Source organism: Hyaena hyaena, unplaced genomic scaffold (genome assembly GCF_003009895.1).
Source record: "Hyaena hyaena isolate Hyena2069 unplaced genomic scaffold, ASM300989v1 scaffold_108, whole genome shotgun sequence".
NCBI classification, from domain to species: Eukaryota; Metazoa; Chordata; class Mammalia; order Carnivora; family Hyaenidae; genus Hyaena; species Hyaena hyaena.
Window position 1 is genome coordinate 1,183,915 of NW_024080741.1, and position 20,995 is coordinate 1,204,909.

At 36.6% G+C, this 20,995-nt stretch overlaps 1 protein-coding gene and 1 pseudogene across 7 annotated transcripts in view; one reads left to right on the top strand and one right to left on the bottom strand.

The window, feature by feature from the left end:
* ERC1 (ELKS/RAB6-interacting/CAST family member 1) overlaps positions 1-20,995 on the bottom strand; it is a 485,892-nt gene that overhangs the window by 221,709 nt on the left and 243,188 nt on the right. For all 7 annotated transcript variants that reach the window (XM_039236306.1, XM_039236310.1, XM_039236309.1 and 4 more), the window contains one exon: positions 3,344-3,504. In XM_039236306.1, the coding sequence (XP_039092237.1) occupies positions 3,344-3,504 (161 nt within the window). The remainder of the gene's footprint in view (positions 1-3,343; positions 3,505-20,995) is intronic.
* Positions 12,257-13,061, top strand: LOC120234458 (annotated as a pseudogene).

A 20,995-nucleotide genomic window follows, 5' to 3' on the forward strand; every position in this document is an offset into this window, starting at 1 on the left:
CCCCCACATCCATCAGTCCTCAGTTTTTGTCAGCATTCAAGAGTCTCTCATGGTTTGCCTCTCTCCCTTTCCCCCACCATTTCCGCCCTTCTTCTCCCCCTTGTTCCTCCGTCAAGTTCCTCCTAATCCTCCTATACGTGCAAACATATGATATTTGTCCTTCTCTGCCTGACTTATTTCGCTCAGCATTACACCCTCAAGGTCCATCCATGTTGCTACACATGGCCGGGTTTCCTTCTTTCTCATTGCCATGTAGTATTCCATGGTATAGATAAACCACATCTTCTTGATCCATTCATCTGTTGATGGACATTTAGGCTCTTTCCATGTTTTAGCTATTGTGGAGAGTGCTGCTATGAACGAAAATCTACATTTTTAAAATTTATTTATTTTGAGGGAGAGAAAAAGAGAGAGACAGAGACAGACAAGCAGGGAAGGGGCGGGGGGGGGGCATAGAAAATCCAAAGCAGGCCCCATGCTGACAGTCTTATCCAGGGCTTAAAACTCACAAACCATGAGATCATGACCCAAGCTGAAGTCAGAAGCTTAACCGCTCAACTAAATGAGCCACCCAGGTAGCCCTGCAAATCTACATTTAAAAAAAAAAAAAAATAGGGAATTCAATTCACTGTTCTAGGGGAAACAATAAAATACCTGTTGCTTCACAGACTTAACAGTGTCATGCAGGTTGGCTTACAGGACAGTACAAACTGGATCTGTTAAGAAAACCACCACTCTTTTAACAATATCTGAATAGAGGATTAGGTCTGATGTGCTGAGATAAGTTATTAAAAGGAAGGTAGTAAACAACAATTTTACAAACAAGAAACTGGAAGACAACAAGGGAAAATTTAAGCGCAAATTAAAGCAAGGACTACTTTTAAAACTTTATGTTGGCAAATCCGCATGACACAAAACTTAGAAAAATCTGACTAAGAACATCATGATACCACAGAATATATTCTGAGCAATGGAAGATGATTTACGAGATAGGTCATATAGGGGCGCCTGGGTGGTTTAATTGGTTGAGCGTCCAACTTTGGCTCAGGTCATGATCTCACAGTTCATGAGTTTGCGTTCTGCATTGGGCTCTGCGCTGACAGCTTGGAGCCTGGAGTATGGAGCCTGCTTCAGACTCTCTATCTCTCTCTTCCCCTTCCCCACCCACATGTGTGTGTGTGCACGCACATGCTCTCTTGCTCAAGAATAAATACTAAAAAAAATTTTTTTAAAGACATAAGTCATCTATCAGAGCCAGGTTTTAGCACTTTATTTCTAGAACTTTCATTTAATGTTTATTAAATTTCTATACTAGTTATAAAATTCTCTACATACTTTAATCATTTATCCCATGCCTTATTATGTGAGTGCTTGACATCACCAAAAATAGTTTTGCTAATCACAGTATTTTTCAGAAATGTAATGTCTGACCTGCTCTCGAAAGTGAAGTTCAAAAAAGAGTGTAGCACTGTGGTACCAAAAAAGAAAAAAAGAATTACAACACCCTTTTCATGGCTTGAAGTCAAACATTCTTTTAAAACTTCTTTCTTATCTTTTCAAAGTCCTAATAATAAAGGAAAATTACTATGCAAATACATCACTATTTTGCTATACACAGATACTTGTACTTAGTAGGAAAGATCTGACAGGTGAAGTCAAGTATATGGAAAAAACAAAAACAAAACGTATACACTGTTATTTCAGGGAGGCCTGTTTCTGCTTTGGAAGATCACATGTGATACTTTGTTTTCCACAACATTATATCCATTATTCTTCCATTTCCTTAATTATTTTGGGCTCTGATTTCATTTGTTTCTCAACACTATCTCTTACCATGTTTTTAGGAATGGGTCCCAGACTTCTTCAACTCAAATGATTTTACACTTTATTACCCAAAAGTTACCTCTATTACACCATCTCCAAAATGGCAAACTTTGAATTTAACCTTCAGTGACAAAAACTTGTCTTACACCTCCTTCACTAACTACTCCCTAAGAAGCATATTCACAAACTTTATCTCCTGATACTCAGAACCCCAAACTCTCTTCCCATTCTCCCAGTGTGTCAATTTATTTCTGGCTTTAAGTATGCATCACTCCCAAGAGCAGGTCGCCTGTAATGCTTTTCTAGAAAGTTAGAATCTCTTAACCTTGCACTGTAGCCTAAAAATCCATAAATGCAGGTGAAACAGCAAGAACTGCTTCCTCGACTCTTAGGCTGCTGTCAGAATATCACATGTGCTGTGAAAATTCACGCTAAGGTATATTGGCAAAGTCCTCTTCTAGTCTATAACTTGGATATTAGCCTAAAGCACTAGCTGGCCTGAGAGGTTTTTTTTTTTTAATCATAGGTCAAAGAGACCCAGTAATTTATGCAGAGAAAAGAAGAAACTAACAGAAGGTGGGCACATATTATGCAAGGGAAAATTAACAGAGGAAGGCTGCAGAGCTGGGGACCTGGGCTTAAAATCTGTGACAGAGACCAGAAACTGCCCTTATGAAGGAGAGAGAATACGTCTTCCAAAATACAAGGGAAGACAAGAAAAATACAAGTAACTGTTGACATAAAGAAGATAACTGAGCTACCCCCAGGATCAATTTGTTTTCATAAAACCTGGGAGCAAGATGATGACGCAGGGGTGAGGGTTGGGAATAATGAAGGAGAAAGTACTACTGAACTCTCAACAGAGATATATTTGTTTGAAAGAGAGAGAAACCAGAGCTTTCCACAGTTCACAATGAAGAGAAAGAAGCATCTATCATGTACTAGCAGATGTGCACATGCTTCACTACAGACTATCTCAGGAGGCCACAAGATGGGGGACTAGTACAGCAAAGTTCTGCTAAAATTGAGAATTTTGTAAAAATTGAAGAATGTCACAAAATGTTAGTTGTTAAACACGGGGTAAGTATATAGGGGCTTCATTATACTATTCTACTTTTATATACTTTTGGAAGTGGTTATAATAAAAAATGTTTTAAAAAGGTGCCTAGCTATCATATGACCTGAGGGCCAACAGTCATGTTCCTCAGTAAACTCAACAATAATGGCTGAACTTTCCATAAGATTTTAGAAATTTCAGAGATGCAACTGGTTATGTTTATATATGTATACACATAAGGACTTTAAAATTCAATGAAGAGGCAAAAATAATTCTATTTTGATCAGAATGGGTTCCAAATTTGTTCTAGGGAGTGAGAAATACAAGTCTGCATTAAAATCAAGCTAAATGTGTTAGAGGTAATTAAAATCAAGCTAAATGTAGTAGGGCCAGAGGATGAAAGAAATGAGAAATAGTTTTTTACTATGCATATACCTGAAAAGGAAGATTATAAACACTTACTTCATCTCCAGAACTTCCTCTAAGTGTTTCCTTCTCTCCGCTCGAAGATTGGTCAAATGAGTTTCCTTTTCTGCCAGAGACTGTTGGGTAGAAGACAGCTTTGCTTTCATGGACTCCAGTTCCTGCTTTACTTTCTCCATGGCCATCAGCAACTCCTCCACCTATGGTAAGTATGAAAAAAGAGGAAAAACTGAACATTTTTATCAATTAAAGACAGAGGAGTAAAGTAACGGGCAATTCCTGGGTCTACAAATTAAAAAACACACACGTATCAAAAATTCTGTACTCTTCTTGGATCAAACATATATATCAAGACAATATACCAGATAAAGAAATAAATCTCTGGTCTTCCCCCTACTCTAATTCCTTTCAGGGTACACCAAAAAGAACTTTATTTCCTTTCTGATAAACACAAGTGCATATAAGGCATTAGTTCAAGAAGTCACACTCTGTCACAGTCAGTCCCTTTTGAAGATTTGGAAGTGGTCCACAAGTACTCATAGAAATAACAATATAACACAGATTAAAATATAGGAACAAAATCACAGAATATGTTTCTAGAAGGATTTTAGGACATAAACTTGACTAATAACACTCAGTATAAACATAAATAAGTCATTTTTATTCATCCAAATATTTTTCTGTTTACACCTTTAAAAAGAATTTCTTTTTGAAGAAATAACTAGAATTCAATCAGATAGTTTCTTGCTCTAATGCCAGGTAGGTAGGCAGGCTTTTCTCAAAGAAGGCAGGAAGAAAAAAGAGAAGTACATGACCATATAGAGAGGAGACAGGATGCTTTAAAAAGATTTTTTAAAAAATCCTGAGGGAAAGAACAGAGAACTCTAAAACACAAGGAACTAAGAGAACACAGTATGTACTTCATCCATCTTTCCACTCATGCTGGGTGGTGTCCAAATCAGAATTACTTAAATAGACATGTTCATTTTAATTCGGAAGCAAAATATATGCTGGCAAAAATGTGTTAATACCAAAAACCAACCTGAACCAGGTAATCAACAAGCCAACTGCACCAATCACAAGAGTTTATATCAGGTTGCTGCTTGCCAAGAAATAATTTTGGTGACAACAAGCCTTTTCAGAGAAGAGGTGGGGGATTTGCCATTCATTGACTCCTACATAAAACCAACTTGTGTGATACTAAAACTGAGAACAGTGTAGAGACAAAACTGCAATATAACAAATCAGAGTTGTTAACAGACCCCAGGATATTAGTGTGTTATACCCTACCAAAGTTTCCACATTGATTGGTAACAGCTGCTAAACAGTGATAGCAAACAGACACATTTAGTGTTTGGCACCTGAATCACCTTACTATGCGTATATTTTCAGAAGTGATCAAGTTAATGTTCTCAGTTAAAAGCTGTGAAAATACTGCTGTAAGAATATATATTATTATGCAGCTCTCCTCGGGTATGTATTCACGTTATCTACAAGCTTTATGTAAACATAAATCACTATCCACCCTTTAGAAAACTACCAATAAGGATGATTCCATTTTAATCTGTTTAATTCATGTAAAATCTTATTTAAAACTGAACTGAAATGCCACGGTATGTTCTTGTATCAAAATCACTCATGGGCAGCACCCTTTATAGAAGACCTAATAAAGTGTGGTATGTGTTCATCTTTGGTGAACTCACCTTAAACAAATTTCAAAATATCTCCCTCTCATCCTTCACTACTCGAAGGCATGGTATCAGTTTCTTACATAACTTAGATATTACATAAATACATAAGCAAACATGTAAAACAACTTATTCCTCCTCTTCTATAACAAAAAGGAAGTCCACTTTATATATACTCTTAGGAACCTAAAATTTTTGGTAAGCTTTTCATTGAAATACAACACAAATATAGAAAAATCCACAAATGATAAACATGCAACTTGAAGAATCTTCTCTAAGTTGAACACACCTATGTAATCAGAACACAGACAAATAAACAGAATATTAACAGTTCCCTAGAAATGTTTCTCATATCCCCTTTCCAGATGAAGACTAACCATTATTCTAGCATTCTACATCAGTTTTGCCTATTTAAGTTTACACAAATGGAATTATACAGAATGAAATTTTAAGTACAGATTTTCTTCACAGTGTTAGGTCTATGAGATTCACCTATGTTGTTGGGTATAATTATAGTTGTATAATTCTCTTAACTGTATGGAATTCCACTGTGTGAAAATAGCAAAATTTACTGAAGGCACTTTTGGCAAAAAGAAAAAAAACTTTTTTCCAGTTTGACTGGGAAATAACTGACATACACCAATCACTGTGTAGTTTTAAAGTAAACAGCATGATGGTTTGATTTACATAGATATATGTGAAATGATCACAATAGGGTGAGCTAATACGTATCATCACATATAAATACAATAAAAAGAAGAGAATGAAGAAAAAGCTGATTTCCTTCTTCTGAATTTTTTTAATGTTTATTTTTGAGAGGGGGAGGGGGGGACGGGGAGGGGGAGGGGGAGGGGGAGAGAGAGAGAGAGAGAGAGAGAGAGAGAGAGAGAGAAAGCACGGGATGGGCAGAGAGAGAGGGAGACACAGAATCTGAAGTATGCTCCAGGCTCTGAGCTGTCACCACAGAGCTCAACACAGGGCTCGAACTCACAAACCGTGAGATCATGACATGAGCTACAGTCAGATGCTTAACCAACTGAGCCATCCATGTGCTCACCCCCCACCCCCTGATTTCTTCCTTTTGATGAGAATTCTTAGATTTGCTCTCTTAACAACATTCCTATGTTTATCATAGAGCACTATTAGCTATACTCATGTTATACACTACATCCCTACTAATTTTATCTTATAACTGGAAGCTTGTAATTCTTGACTACCTTCCTCCACGTCACACTCACCCCACCTTCTACCTCTGGTAACAAGACTCATCTCTTTTGCTGTGAGTCTGTGTTTGGTTTTGTTTTAAATTTCACATATAAGTTAGATCACACAGTATTTGTCTTTCTCTAACTTATTTCACTTAGCATAATACCTGGAAGGTGGGTATATCCACATTTTAATTTAATTTAATTTAAAAAATAAAAATTAGTTTTCAATTTTATTGGAGTTTATCTAACTTTTTTCCTTTATATTTCTTTTATGTCCAGAGCTTTTTGTATACTGGATAAGAAAATTTTGTCTACTACAAGATCATGGAAGTATTCTTTCTTCTAAATCTTCTATTAAATTACATGCTTCACATTTAGAGTTATAATATATATGCAGCTGAATAAATACAGAGTAATGGTCAAAATTCATTTCTATCAATATGGATATCCAGGTAACTCAGCACTATGAACAGTAGGAGGACTTTTACAGCCATGGTAGGAAGGCACTTTCAGCCTACATGGCAAAAGATTAGAATTTATTTAAAGACTACTTACAAATTGTAGAAAAGATAATTTCACAATACTTCTTATTGTACATAAATACCTTTAAATTTCATAAATAAGCAATATGAAATGTTGTATGTATATAAAAAAGGAGTATGTATATATTCCAGAACCCAGAGCAGTACACACATCTATATACTCTTATACTTTGTATCTTTTATACTCACTAGCTTTATAAGTGCAATTATCCCAGTGTATACCCTAAGTTTCCTAAGATAGGTCATCACCACTCTTAATTTGTTATGCAATCCCTTCCATTTCTTTATTTTTGCTTTTGATACGTATGCCAAAATAAATCACTGCTTTATTCTATTAGTTTATGAACACTGAATAAATGGAACAACCTGACTTTCGTATTTCACCCAACATTATGTTTTTTCATATACAAAAGGGGCCTACTCTGTGTGTGTTTCTGAACCAAAAGGACAATGTACACCTGTATGATTCACCGCTCAGGAATTAAAAGCAGTAAGAGCCAACAACTTTGAACACCACAGCACCCAGGCTATAGTTTCCCACTAAATTGAAAGGGCTCCTTAAAAATACAACTGATTCTAGATTTGGGGCAAGAAATGTACAAAAGAGGAACTCTATGCAACTTATGCCAGAAAGCAAGAGAAATGGGAATCATGGCAAATAGAGATCATGACACAGAAATCCTTACGACAAAACAAGAAAAATATACTACAAGAAAGAAAACAAGGAAACTATACCTTCTGAATACAGAGACAAAAATTTTAAAAAATCAAACCCAGTAAGATATAAAAATTGAGATTTATCTTAAGAATACAAGGTTGGTTTCACACACAGAAAATAAATGTAATAAACCATATCAATAGAATATAGGACAAAAAAACTACATGATCATCTAAGTAGATGTAGAAAAAAAGTACTTGGCAATTTCCAACAACCTTTCATAATAGAAACAGTCAAGAAAGTACAAAGAAACTATCTTGGGGTGCCTGGGTGACTCCGTCAGTTAGGTGTCCATCTCTTGATTTTGGCTCAGGTCATAATCTCACAGTTGTGAGATCAAGCCCCACACTGGGATCCTTAAGTGTGGAGCCTGCTTAAGGTCTCTTTCGTTCTGCCCTCCACCACCCCTGCCTCCACGCATGCTCTCTCAGAGAAAACAAAAAAACAAAACAAAACAAAAAAACCTTTCTCAGCCTGATAGAGGGCATTTATGAAAAACCCACAGCTAATATAATCTTTAAGGATGAAGAACTTGGGGCGCCTGGGTGGCTTAGTCGGTTAAGCGACCGACTTTCGCTTAGGTCATGATCTCGCGGTTCGTGGGTTCGAGCCCCGCGTCAGGCTCTGTGCTGACTGCCAGCTCAGAGCCTGGAGCCTATTTCAGAGTCTGTGTCTCCCTCTCTCTCTGACCCTCCCCTGCTCACACTCTCTTTCTCCTAGAAATAAATAAAAATATTTAAAAAAAAAAAAAAAAGGATGAAGAACTTAATGCTTTCCCTCTAAGACCAGACCAAGAACAAGACTACAATGTCCTTTCTCACCACTTCTGTTCAATGTTGTACTGGAAGTAACAGCCAGGAAAAAATAAAATCTTGAAAAAATAAAATTGGAAGACTACCACTTCCTGACTTCAAAACTTACTATAAGACTGCAGGGTAGTGCTGGCATAGGATGGAAAAAAGAGATAAATGGAAAAGAACTGAGAGTCAAGAAATAAACCCTAACTTTTATGGCAATTTGATTTGACAAAAGTGTAAAGGCAATTCAATGAGGAAAGGATAGTCTTTTAAATGAAAGTTGCTTGGACAACTGCCACATTGCTTAACATTTAAAATTTTCCATGTCATTAGCTTCAAGACAGAATTGAGTCACGCGTCCAATACAATGCCCCATATACTGGGTTCAGTGGATTATTTTTTTTTATGGTGCTATTTATGCTGTTTCTCTTGTCCTCATGTTTTCTATAAAATGAAAGCTATGTCTAAAGGCTTCATTAGATTGAGATTTGTCTTTTTAACAATGTACTCCACAAATAAAGCTGTGTACTTCATCTTACAGCATATGAAAAGATACATAATGGTTATCTAACTTTTAGCAATAACATTGATCACTGGGTTCAAATAGCAGTAAGCTGATTTCCTCTTTATCAATTTCTCAATAAATATTTTATCAAGTTCTTTTATCACTTCAACAATAATCACCATTAAGTTTAAACATGTTTCATTTGTTTAGGAACTGCTGCTTCTTCCTCAACACTCAGATCTTGCCTCCCCCCCCCGCAACCCGCCCCCACTCCCCAGGCCTCCCCTGGCTTTTTCTTATTCTCGTTGATTTGAAGAAATTTTAAACATGCACATTAACATATATTCTCAGAAACCAACATTTCTTTTTTTATTTTTTTTTAATGTTTTCGATTATTTCTGAGTGAGAGAGACACACAATGTGAGCAGGGGAGGGTCAGAGAGAGAGGGAGACACAGAATCAGAAGCAGGCTCCAGGCTCTGAGCTAGCTGTCAGCACAGAGCCCAACGTGGGGCTCAAATCCACGAACCATGAGATCATGACCTGAGCCGAAGATGGACACTTAACCGACTGAGCCACCCAGGCATCCCTAGCATTTCATTAAATGTTTAGCAAATTTCTTCTTCCACTTTGTGCATTATGTGTTCTCTTTCATTATGGTATCTTTGTATGGTCAAAAATATCTTAATATAAACAAATTCATTAAGCCTTTAAGATTTGTGACTTTTCATCCTATTTAAGAAATCCTTCTTCTACCCAGGGTCATATGATGTTTTCCACTTTTGTACTGCCTTCAGTAGACTGAATTAGCGTCCCAATTATTCATTACACTACTACACTATTAGTATTCATTCACATCCTTTCCATAGTATCATGATGGACAGAGTATACTGCCCTTAATGACCCTTATTTTGGCTTGGCTATGTGACTTGCTTTGGGCATTGTGATGTTAACAATTCAGACAGAAGCTCAGGCTCTTAATACATGTGGTTAGGTTGTAGTTCTACCACTGCCAAACAACCAACATTCTGAGTAGTGCCACCTTTCAGTTGGATCCTAGAGTCACGTGGGCCTAGCCAACTCAGTCAGCAACTAAACCAAAGCCAACTATACTAACCTTGTAACCTATGTGATGAAGAAATAAATGATTAGTATAGGTGTGTGTCAGAGTTCTCCAGAGGAAGACAAACAATGGGATATATACTGAATACAGTATATGTGTGTGTACAGGCGTACCCTATTTATTGTGCTTCAAAGACCTTGTATTTTTTACAAACTGAAATTTTACGGCAACCCTCTGTCAAGCAAGTCTACCTGCTGCCATATTTTAAACAGCATTTTCTCACTTTGTGTCTGTCACATTGTTAGTTCTCCCAGTATTTCAAACTTTTTCATTATTATCATATGTTATAGTGATGTGTGATCAGTGATCTTTGATGTTATTACTATAATTCTTTTGGGGGCACCATAAACTGCATCCATATAAATAGCAGATTTACTTGCCACACATTGTGTGCTCTGCCTGCTCCACCAGCTGGCTATTCCCCTGTCACACTCTCTCTCCTTGGGCCTCCCTATTCCCAGATACAACAATACTGAAATTAGGTCAATTAATAACGCTACAATGGCATCTAAGAGTTCAAGTGAAAGAAAGAGGCACATGCCTCTCACTTTAAATCAAAAGCTAGAAATGATTAAGCTTTGTGAGGAAGGCATGTCCAAAGCTGAGACAGGTTGAAAGCCAGGCCTCTTGCACCAAATAGCCAAATTGTGAATGCACAGGAAAAGTTCTTGAAGGAAATGAAAAGTTCTACTCTAGTGAACACACAAATGATAAAAGAAAGTGTAACAACCTATTTGTTCATATGGAGAAATTATTAGTGGTCTGGACAGAAAATTAAACCAGCCACAGTGTTCCCTTAAGCCAAAGCCTAATCTAGAACAAAGTCCTAACTCTCTTCAATTCTATGAAGGCTGAGAGAGGTGAGGAAGCTGCAGAAGAAAAGTCTAAAGCCAGCAGAGATTTATTCATAAGGTTTAAGAGAAGTTGTCTCTGTAACATAAAAGTGCAAGGTGGAACAGCAGTAAGTGCTGATGTAGAAGCTACAGCAATTTACCCAGAAGATCTAGCTCTAGATAATTAATAAAGGTGACTACACAAAATAACAGATTTTCAATGTAGATGAAAGAGCTTTCTATTGGAAGAAGATGCCATCTAAGACTTTCACAGCTAGAGAAGAGAAGCCAATGCTTATCCTCAAAGCTTCAAAATATAGACTCTTTTATTAGGGGCTAACACTTCTGATGACTTTTTTAAGTCAAAACCAGTGCTCATTTACTATTCTAAAAATCCTAGGGCACTTAAAAATCACACTAAATGCACTCTGTGTTCTATAAATAGAACAACAAAGCCTAGATAACAGCACATCTTTTTACAGCACGGTCTACTGAATATTTTAAGTCCACTTTCGACACCTACTGCTCAGAAAAAAGATATTCCTTTCAAAATATGACGGCTCATTGGCAATTCACCTGTTCACTGAAGAGCTCTGATAGAGCTGTACAGTAAGATTATTATTGTTTTCATGCCTACTAAACCAATATTCATCCTGCAGCCCATCAAGAAGTCAGTTCAGCTTTTAAGTCTTACTATTTAAGAACTATATTTCAGAAAGGCTACAGCTAACACAGATAGGAACTTCTCTATGGATCTGGACCAAGTAAACTGAAAACCTTCTGAAAAAAATTCACCATTCTAGATGCCAGTAAGAACGTTTGTGATTCATGGGAAGAGGTAAAAATATCAACCTGAACCTGAATTTGGAAGAAGTTGATTTCAATCCTCCTGGATGACTGTTAGGTGTTCAAGACTTCAGTGGAGGAAGGAGTGGCAGATGGAGTAGAAATAGCATGAGAACTAGAATTAGAAGTGGAACCTAAAGATGTGACTTAATTGTTGTAATCTTATGATAAAATCTGAACTGATGAGGAGTTGCTTCTTTCAGATTAGCTAAGTGAGTGGTTTCCTGAGATGGAATCTACTCCTTCTGAAGATGCTATAAAGACAGGTGAAATGACAATAAAGGATTTAGAATATTATGTAAACTTAGTGGATAAAGCAGTAGCAGGCTTTGAGAAGACTGACTCCAACTTTGAAAAAAGTTCTACTGTGGGTAAAATGCTATCAAATAGCATCATATGCTACAAAGACACTGTGAAAAAAGAGCCGATGTGGCAAACTTCATTGTTTTCTTATTTGAAGAAATTGCAATAGTTAGTGGGCATAAAGAGCAGACCTCAGGAAGCTCTGAGCAGCCCCACCATCACCCCAGGAGGGGCTGCAGCTGCCAAAACCAGCCCCATCACCATCACAGCAACAATGAGCAGCAAAGTGGAGACCTTCCAATCACCCAACCACTGCCCCTGCTCCAGTTCTGCTGACACCAAGCCTGACTCCAAAGCTGGCATGGCCTCACATCAGTGTGCCTGCCAGCATGCACAAGAAGGTTTTGGGAACAGCAGAATGGTTCAATGTAAGTAATGGACGTGGTTCCATTAATAGTAATGACACCAAAGAAGATGTATTTGTAAACCTGACTACAATAAATGCCAAGAGGGATAACGCCAAGATGTACCTTCACAGTGTGGGAGATGGAGACACTGTGGAATTTGATGTGGTTGAAGGAGAAAAGGTGAGGGGATAGCAAATGCTACAGGCCTTGGTGAAGCTCCACTACAAAGCAATAAATATGCATCAGACCTTAGAATTCTAGACACTATCCACAGTGCAGGGGTCCTCCATCAGTTACCAGCAGAATTACCAGAACGGTGCAGATAGGTAAAGCATGAGAGATCAGAGAGTTCTCCCAAGGCCAGATCCTACTGCAGGCAAGAGTTCCCTTTTTACTATATGTGGAGACCCTGTGGGCATCAACCACTGTCTTCTAACCTGCTTGTGCAGGGTAGAGTGCTGGAAGGTGCTGACAACCAGAATTCAGGAAAACAGGTAGACCAGTGAGACAGAATATGTATCAGGGTCATAGGCCCTGATTCTACAGGGACCTCCTCACCAGAGACAATCTAGAGAAGACAGTAATGAAATTAAGGAAATCAAGGAGATGAGATCCAAGGTAAGTAGTCACCTCAACATTGGTACCTCCACAATTTCAATTACCTACATATATGCTCAAAAAAACCCAAACGACAAGGTGGCAAGAGACAAAAGCAGGTGATCCACCAGCTAAGAATTCATCTGCCTCTCCCACCCCACTGACTAAGGCAGGGCTGAGTAAATGCTAGTGTGGCATCTCTACCATCATCTGGTTTAGTCATCTAACAAGAAGACATAAATATGATATTCCAGCAATAAGAAATGAACAAAAGACTGGAGTGCAAGATTTTAAGTGCTTTCTTTTTGCCCATTAACCAGATGACTAGAACTATGGAGCATCATGGGGTTTTTCTTATTCTTGTTGAAAGACATCTCTTTTTAGTAATGGCAAATATGCTTTTAAAAAAAGCCTGTATTTTTTCTCAATAAATCTTTAAAGTTTTTTAAATTGCTTCATATCTAGTCAAGCTGAGATTTTTTAAAGCCTCATTCATTCCTGTTTGTAAGAAAAAATTAAAACTTGATTTAAAAAAAAGTCAACAAACAGCAAGTACCTATTAATAAAGGTCTTGGATACTTCTCAAAACACACACACACACACACACACACACACACACACACACACAAAATAGGAGAGATTGCCACAGCCACCCCCACCTTCAGCAACCACCATCCTGATCAGTCACAGTCATCAATATCAAAGTAAGCAATCTCCACCAACAAAAATATAACATGCTGAAAGCTCAGATGATAGTTAGCTTTTTTAGTAATAAAGTATTTTTTAATTGAGGCATGAACATTTTTTTAGATACAATGCTATTGCACACTTCATAAACTACAATATAGCATAACATTATATATAGATACATAGATATGTATATATAAAATTAAAAACCAAAAAATTTACTTTATTGGCATGTTCACTTTATTGTAGTGGCCTGGAACCAAACTGGAAATGTATCCAAGGTAGGGCTGTATATGCATGCATATACATACATATACATACACACACACATTGCATTCAATATGTATCCCATTAGTTTTCTCTTGGGAAACCTAACCAATAAACATATATGTATATATATATAAACTATATTAATGTTAATATAATTAGATGTAATTGCATTAATTACATTAATACAGCATATAACAATTATATTAATATATAAATTATGTTACACATATATTGAAATATGTATTTTATAAGAAATTATATGTAATATATATTGTATCATATTCATACTATAAAACATATATATATATACATATATGATAAGAAATTGGCTCATGAGATTATGGGATCTGACAAGTGCCAAGATTTGCAAACTAAATGGGTAAGCTCGAGACCCAAGAAAGATAACTGTGAAATTCTGGTCCAAAGACTAGTGCAGACTCCAGACTCAGGAAGAGCCAGTGTTCCATTTAGGGTTCAAAGGCAGGCAAAAGCCAGTATCCCAATTCAAACACAATCAGGCAGGATTTACACTTACTTGTGGGAGAGGAATCAACTAACAAAAAGGTCTGAATAAAACAGGATGAGGGCCACTCACAATAGAGAGGGCAATCAAGTGTATTGATTTAAATGTTGGTCTCATCCAAAATACCCTCACAAAAACGTGTAGAATTAAGTCTGATTAACTATCTGGACACCCTGTGTCTCAGGCAAGTTAACGCATAAAATTAACCATCACAATTGGATGTTATTTTGTGGCTGTTACATAATAGGTGACTGAAAGTTATCCAACAGTGTAAAGTACTATGTCTTTACACCTGGTCTTTAAACTACCTGAAATTGCTTTTTTTGTGTATGGTGTGTGATAGGGGGACAATTTCATTTTTCCCCATAGGGACATCCAATGTCCATTTTTAAACAATCCATTCTATCCTAACCTTTGACATTCATCAAGTATTTTCTTAAGTATGGGTCTGTTTCTGTGCTTTCTACTTTCTATTATGATCAGCTAGTTTGTCCATTCTTACACCAAAACATTACTTAATAACTATAGCTTCATGAGGCTTAATATCTAGTAGAACAAGTCTTCTCAGCAACTTAACTATTTTTTAATTTCTGCAAAAAATATTTACTGAGTCTACTATAGGCCAGGCACTGTTCTACAAGAGTTCATGAAAGAGATACCAATTTAGGATTATAATATATTTCAGAAAGTTTTATAATTTTCCCCACAAAAATCTTAAACATTTTAATGACATTCATTTCTAGGCAATTTATATGCTTTTCTTAATGTTACAGTAAATAGCATTTTTTTTAAAATGTAATTTTCTCTTTGATACAGTCTATAGAAGTGCAACTGATTACAATATATGGACACTGTCTCTAGCAATCTTCTTAAATGCTCTTATCTTTAGGTTTTTAATTTACTATTTAGACAACCAAATCATATGTACAATAAGAAAACAATCATTTTCTTTCCTTCCAATCCTTGTATTTATTATCACTTGCCTTTCCACATTGCCTATAATGTCTACCACAATGCTGAATAGAAATGATGACAGCGTGTACTCTATTTTATTCTTCATCCTCAAAGAAATGCTTTAACAGTTTTATCTTATAAATTACAATATAAATTATCTGTATAAATTAAATTATAGTAAATTTTAATAGATACTTTTAATAGATATTCTTTATCAGGTTAAGAAGTTTCCTTCTTAGACATTTTTCCAAAAAAGACATACAAAATGTCCATAGACATGAAAAGAGACTCGTCATCATTAATCATCAAAGAAAGACAACTCAAAACTACAATGTTATATCACCTCACACCTCTCAGAATAGCTAAAATCAACAACACAAGAAACAACAGGTGTTGGCAAGGATGTGGAGAAAGGGGAACTCTCTTGCACTGTTGGTGGGAATGCAAACTGGTACAGCCATTCTGGAAAACAGTATGGAGGTTTCTTAAAAAAATTATAAATAGAAAAATAAATTATAAATAGAAGTACCCAATGATCCAGTGACTGCACTGCTAAGTATTTAAAGGTATACATGCACCCTAATGTTTACATTTACATGCAGCATTACCTACAAGACCCAAATTATGGAAACAGCCCAGTGTCCATCAATTGATGAATGGATAAACAAAATGTCGTATGTACACACACACACACACACACACACACAATGGAATACTACTCAACCATAAAAACGAATGAAATCTTGAAATTTGCAATAATGTAAATGGAGCTACAGAGTATTTTGCTAAGCAAATAAGTCAGAGGAAAGACAAATGCCATGTGATTCTTCTCATATGTGGAATTAAGGAATGAAACAAACAAGCAAAGGAAAAAAGGGAGACAGAGGTATAAACTAAGAAACAGACTCTTAGCTATAGGGAACTGACGAGTACCAGAAGTGAAGTTGGTGGGGAGATGGGTTAAATAGGTGATGGGGATTAAGGAGTGTACTTGTTGTGATTAGGACCAGGTGATGTATGGAAGTGTAGACTCACTATGTTGTACACCTGAAACTAATATTACACTGCATGTTAACTAACTACAATTTAAACAAAAACTTTAAAAAATTCTTTCTATTCCTAGTTTTAAAAAATTAAAGTTCCTGCATTTCTGGAGATGATCATATGACTTTTTTCCTATCAGCTTTTAACATGGTAGACTATAGTAATTAATTTTCTAATGATACCAATCTTGACTCCTAGAATAAGCCTAAAATGTCTTCATGCACCTCTTTCTCATACAGTAACTTTAAATGTTTATTTATTTATTTTGAGGGTGGGTATGGGCAGAGAGAATCCCAAACAGTCTCCACACTCAGCATGGAACCTGATGTAGGGCTCAATACTATGACCACAAGCTCATGATCTGAACCAAAATCAAGAGTCAGATGCTTAAATGACTGAGCCATCCAGGCTCCCCACATACACTAACTTTAAGTTGGCAATATTTTGTTTAGAAATTTTTGCATTTATGTTCACGGCTGAGCTAGCCCTAAACTTTTCCTTTCCTGTATTAACTCTGTCAAGTTCTGATACAAAGTTATGCTAGTCTTATAAAGTATGTTGGTGACTAATTATTCCCTCTTTTTATTTTCTGGAATTCCTTCTGTAAAACTGAAACTATTTGTTCCTTATATGTTTATTAAAAATCACTAGTATAACTCTCCAGGCTTGAAATGGGTGGGAAAATTTTATACGGACTCATTTTTTCTGGTTTTTCACATTTAGCTAGTCTTGCTACGTTTCATTTTTTCTGGCATTTTCTCATTTAGTCTAAATGTGAAATGTACTGGCAAAAATATCCTTGTATCTTCTTAATACTTATAGGACTTGTAGTTAGGAGTTCTTTATCACTTCAAAAACTGTTCATCTTTTAGTATCACCAAAGGCCAGTCAATTTTCTTAACGTCTTCAAGGGACCAATTTGGGGCACTGTGCATCCTTTTTAAAAAGGGCGGAGTGGGGCAACTGGGTGGCTCAGTCATCTGAGCGTCTGACTCTTGATTTTGGCTCAGATCATGGTCCCAGGGTCATTAGATTGAGCCCTGTGTCAGGGTATGCACTAAGTGTGGAGCCTGCTTAATATTCTCTCTCTCTCCCTCTGCCCCTCTCTCCAACTCAGGCACACACTCTCTCAAAACAAAACAAAACAAAAACAAACAAACAAAAACAAAAACAAAAACAACGGATGGGGAAGTAGGTTATCTATTAGGGTTTCCACCGTGGGCTGCCATGGACCTTTTTTTTTTTCTGCCAAGATACAGAGCCCAATGTTTAAGTACACAGCTTATCAAGTACTTATATTTGAATCCCTATCTACTCATGTCCTGAGAATTTCTTACTTTCTTGCCAATTTATGATACATATTTATTCAACCATCTTCAATTTTTTTTGTGGCAGTTATTTTCCCAGCATCTAGTCTGCTGTGATCACAGACATGTTTTAGCTTCCTTACTTTCACTTATAGAATTTTGCTTGTTAGTGAAATGTAACTTTGTTAAAGACTGCTTAATTTTCTCGTCCATTTTAGTGCCAGACCCTCTGGTTATTCCTATCTCAGATTATACACACAACCAAGTTAAGTTGTAAAGCATTTTTGTATTTAAGGCTAGAATGGTACCACAGGCCAGGATTTCCAAATAATTATCTCATTTTGCTTGGGCTCCAGCCAGGGAAATAGTTTCAAGGTCAAATTGAAATACTTTGTTACTTTTCCACAACCCCAGAGAACACCCTCAACTGCTTTCATCTGGATATCTATTCCATCACATGCCTACCACACAGTAGTCGTACACTTTTAGGTATAGTCACTGAGAGACGAAAGCTGAGTAGAAGAAAAGAAGCAATATATACCACACTAAACAATGAAGAAATTCTCCACCACTTAAAAATGTGCTCCAGGTCACAGTATGATCTTCAAAAACATATGTTTTAAGACACCAAAAAAGCCCAGGCCAGAGCTAGGATTCAAGTATGTAACTTAACTGCCTCCAGTAACATATTAAGAGAAATCACAGGGCTTGGTAGTGCGCAGTGCCAGCAGGACCAGATGGTTTGCTTAAATCATAAGCTAATAAACTTTTACTCAGAATAAGAAGGAACAAATTATGACTTTACCAAAGGCCCATTTTCCTTAAGAAAGCAAAGCAATTAGGTGCTTCAGGTGCTGGCAGAGACCGCATCTTCAAGTTTCCCACCTTCTTCTGTTCCCCAACTGAGAGGAACACACTCTTTTGTAGTTTCCAAGATGCTTACGGAAAATCTTGCTATAAATTCTTAGGAGGGTAAGAAGGATAAGTTTCCAAAGGAATGAAGTGATTAGAAGAAAGGAGTGCACAAAGGAAGATTGCCTAGAGGTTCAACTTTGATCACAGAAATCATTTCATTTGAGAAGTCCACTCACTCTCCTGATTTCAAAGAAATTCAAGATTATGACCCACTCTAGTATACAATTACCAAAAAAATTTCTTCAAAAGAAAAAGTGTTACCCAGGTCCTGAGGTGAGAAGCATTTTTGAAGTATTAGTGAGAACTTTCTTATATATATATGTGTATATGTGTATATACGTGTATACACATATATATATATACACACACATTTCCCACCATCCTCTCCCAACAAACTCCCTTAGGTACCACACAATCACTACTATTGAGAATTTAAATTTACAGAATTTCTAAAACAGATATATGCTAGCATTTATACTAGAAATCTTCTCTTTCTCCTGTATGCTCTTTTGGTCGGTGTATGGTAATTCTTTGACAAGATATATCCCAATCGTACAGTATTTTATGAACAGGGAATAGCTACAGCTATTGTATTAATAACAACAAAAGCAACTTACATTATTTGAATACTTTGAAGTGTTCTAATAAGAGTTTTATAGGTATTGTATCATTAAATCCTCACAATGATTCTATGAGTCTGGATATTAGGTATTATTATTATTCTTTACTTTTATAGAAGACAATACAAGTTTGGAGAGTTAAAATGCCTTTTCAAGGTTATACAGCTTGAGGAGACAGAACCAGTCTTCCAAGCTAGGCAGTCAGACTTCATTGCATTCAGAGTTAATGCTGCTTTGCTACAACATATCAATCTTCTAAAACAACTTTTAAATCTTTCTGGGAAGTATTCCTATGCCCAGTTTTGCAACTTTCTATCCTCCCTTTCTCCCTCTTTTCTCTTATCCCCTAAATACTTAATTCCTACCCTGTGCCAGGTACTGTGTCAGGCACTGAAAGTGTAACAGAAAACAGATATATTTCTCTACAGCTGTTGAGCTCTGAGTCCATATACAGACATTAATTAATAAAATTTATAAATATTTAATAATGAATTGTATATAGTGTTATGTAGAAGGTATATAATACCATGAGAATAAGTAACGTGAGGCCTTGATCTATATTTTGGGGGGGCCTAGAGAGTTTCCCCAAGAAAGTATAGAGGAGATGGGGAGGAAAAGGTCATTCCAGCTTGTTTAGTAGCCTTCAAGTGGGAAAGAACATAGAGAAGATAAAAGATACTACAAGACCTGAGAATGAGAATGGTGCAAATGTGGCAGGCAAGGGAGGAAGGGGCTAGGTGTAGAAGAATCTTGCAGGCCATTATGCAAAATTTTGGCTTTTATCGCAAAATGCAATAGGAAGGTATCAATGAGATCTGATTAAAGTTAATGAGCAAGAGGATTCAGAATGTAAAAATGAGAATTTCTAAAATAATGGAATAAGGAATATAAGCTGAACTGAGAGGGAAACAAAGATGGAATACAGAGAGAAAGAAAGATAAGGCTAATGGATTACAATAAAGTAAAAAGAGGAAAAGAAGTTCAAATGAACAAGAAAGATAAAATAACAGGCAATTGTGTTTAGAGAGGAAGATATTTAATGAGTGGATCGGGAGGTGGACTAGATTACAACCAGGTTTAGAATGCCAAATATGGGATGAAGAAAGTCAAGGGAGACAAAGGCTACTGGCCAAGAAACAGAAAGGACAAAGTAACAACTTATCCATGCAGATTCCGAAGTCAGTGAGATAACAAAAGTCTTCACTGAAAGCCTTTAATGCTCCACCTGCATAGCATGAGACTGAAAGTAGGGGTCCTAACCTTAAGAATGTGACTGAATAATGGTCTGAAGATATAACAGGAAACCAGAAGGAAGAGAGTCCTACCTCTAACCCTGAGGTTCAGAATAAACACGTATTTAACACCAGAAAGCGCTGCTGGAAGTTGCCAGGGCAGAGGCCAAATTAGACTTCAGGCAAAGAAGGTGAAAGGTGGCTCACGAAGGAAAAGAGAAAGTCAAATACAGTACAGTTTCACTCATATGTGGAATTTAAGAAACAAAAAAAAAATGAACAAATGAACAAAAGAGACAAAGAAACAAACTCTTAAATACAGAGAACTGACTGGCTTGCCTGAGGAGAGGTGGGTGGGGGGAATAAAGGGGATAAAGAGTGCGCTGATCATGATGAGCACCAAATAACAGAAGAACGGTTGAATCATTATATCGTAAATCTAAAACTAATGTAACACTGTATGTTAATTATATGAGGAGAAGGAAGAAGTTAAGAATGTATGTGCCAGGGCCTGGCACAGAGTAAATAATAACTATCTGGTGAATCAGTGAATGAATGAAGACAAAGGAATT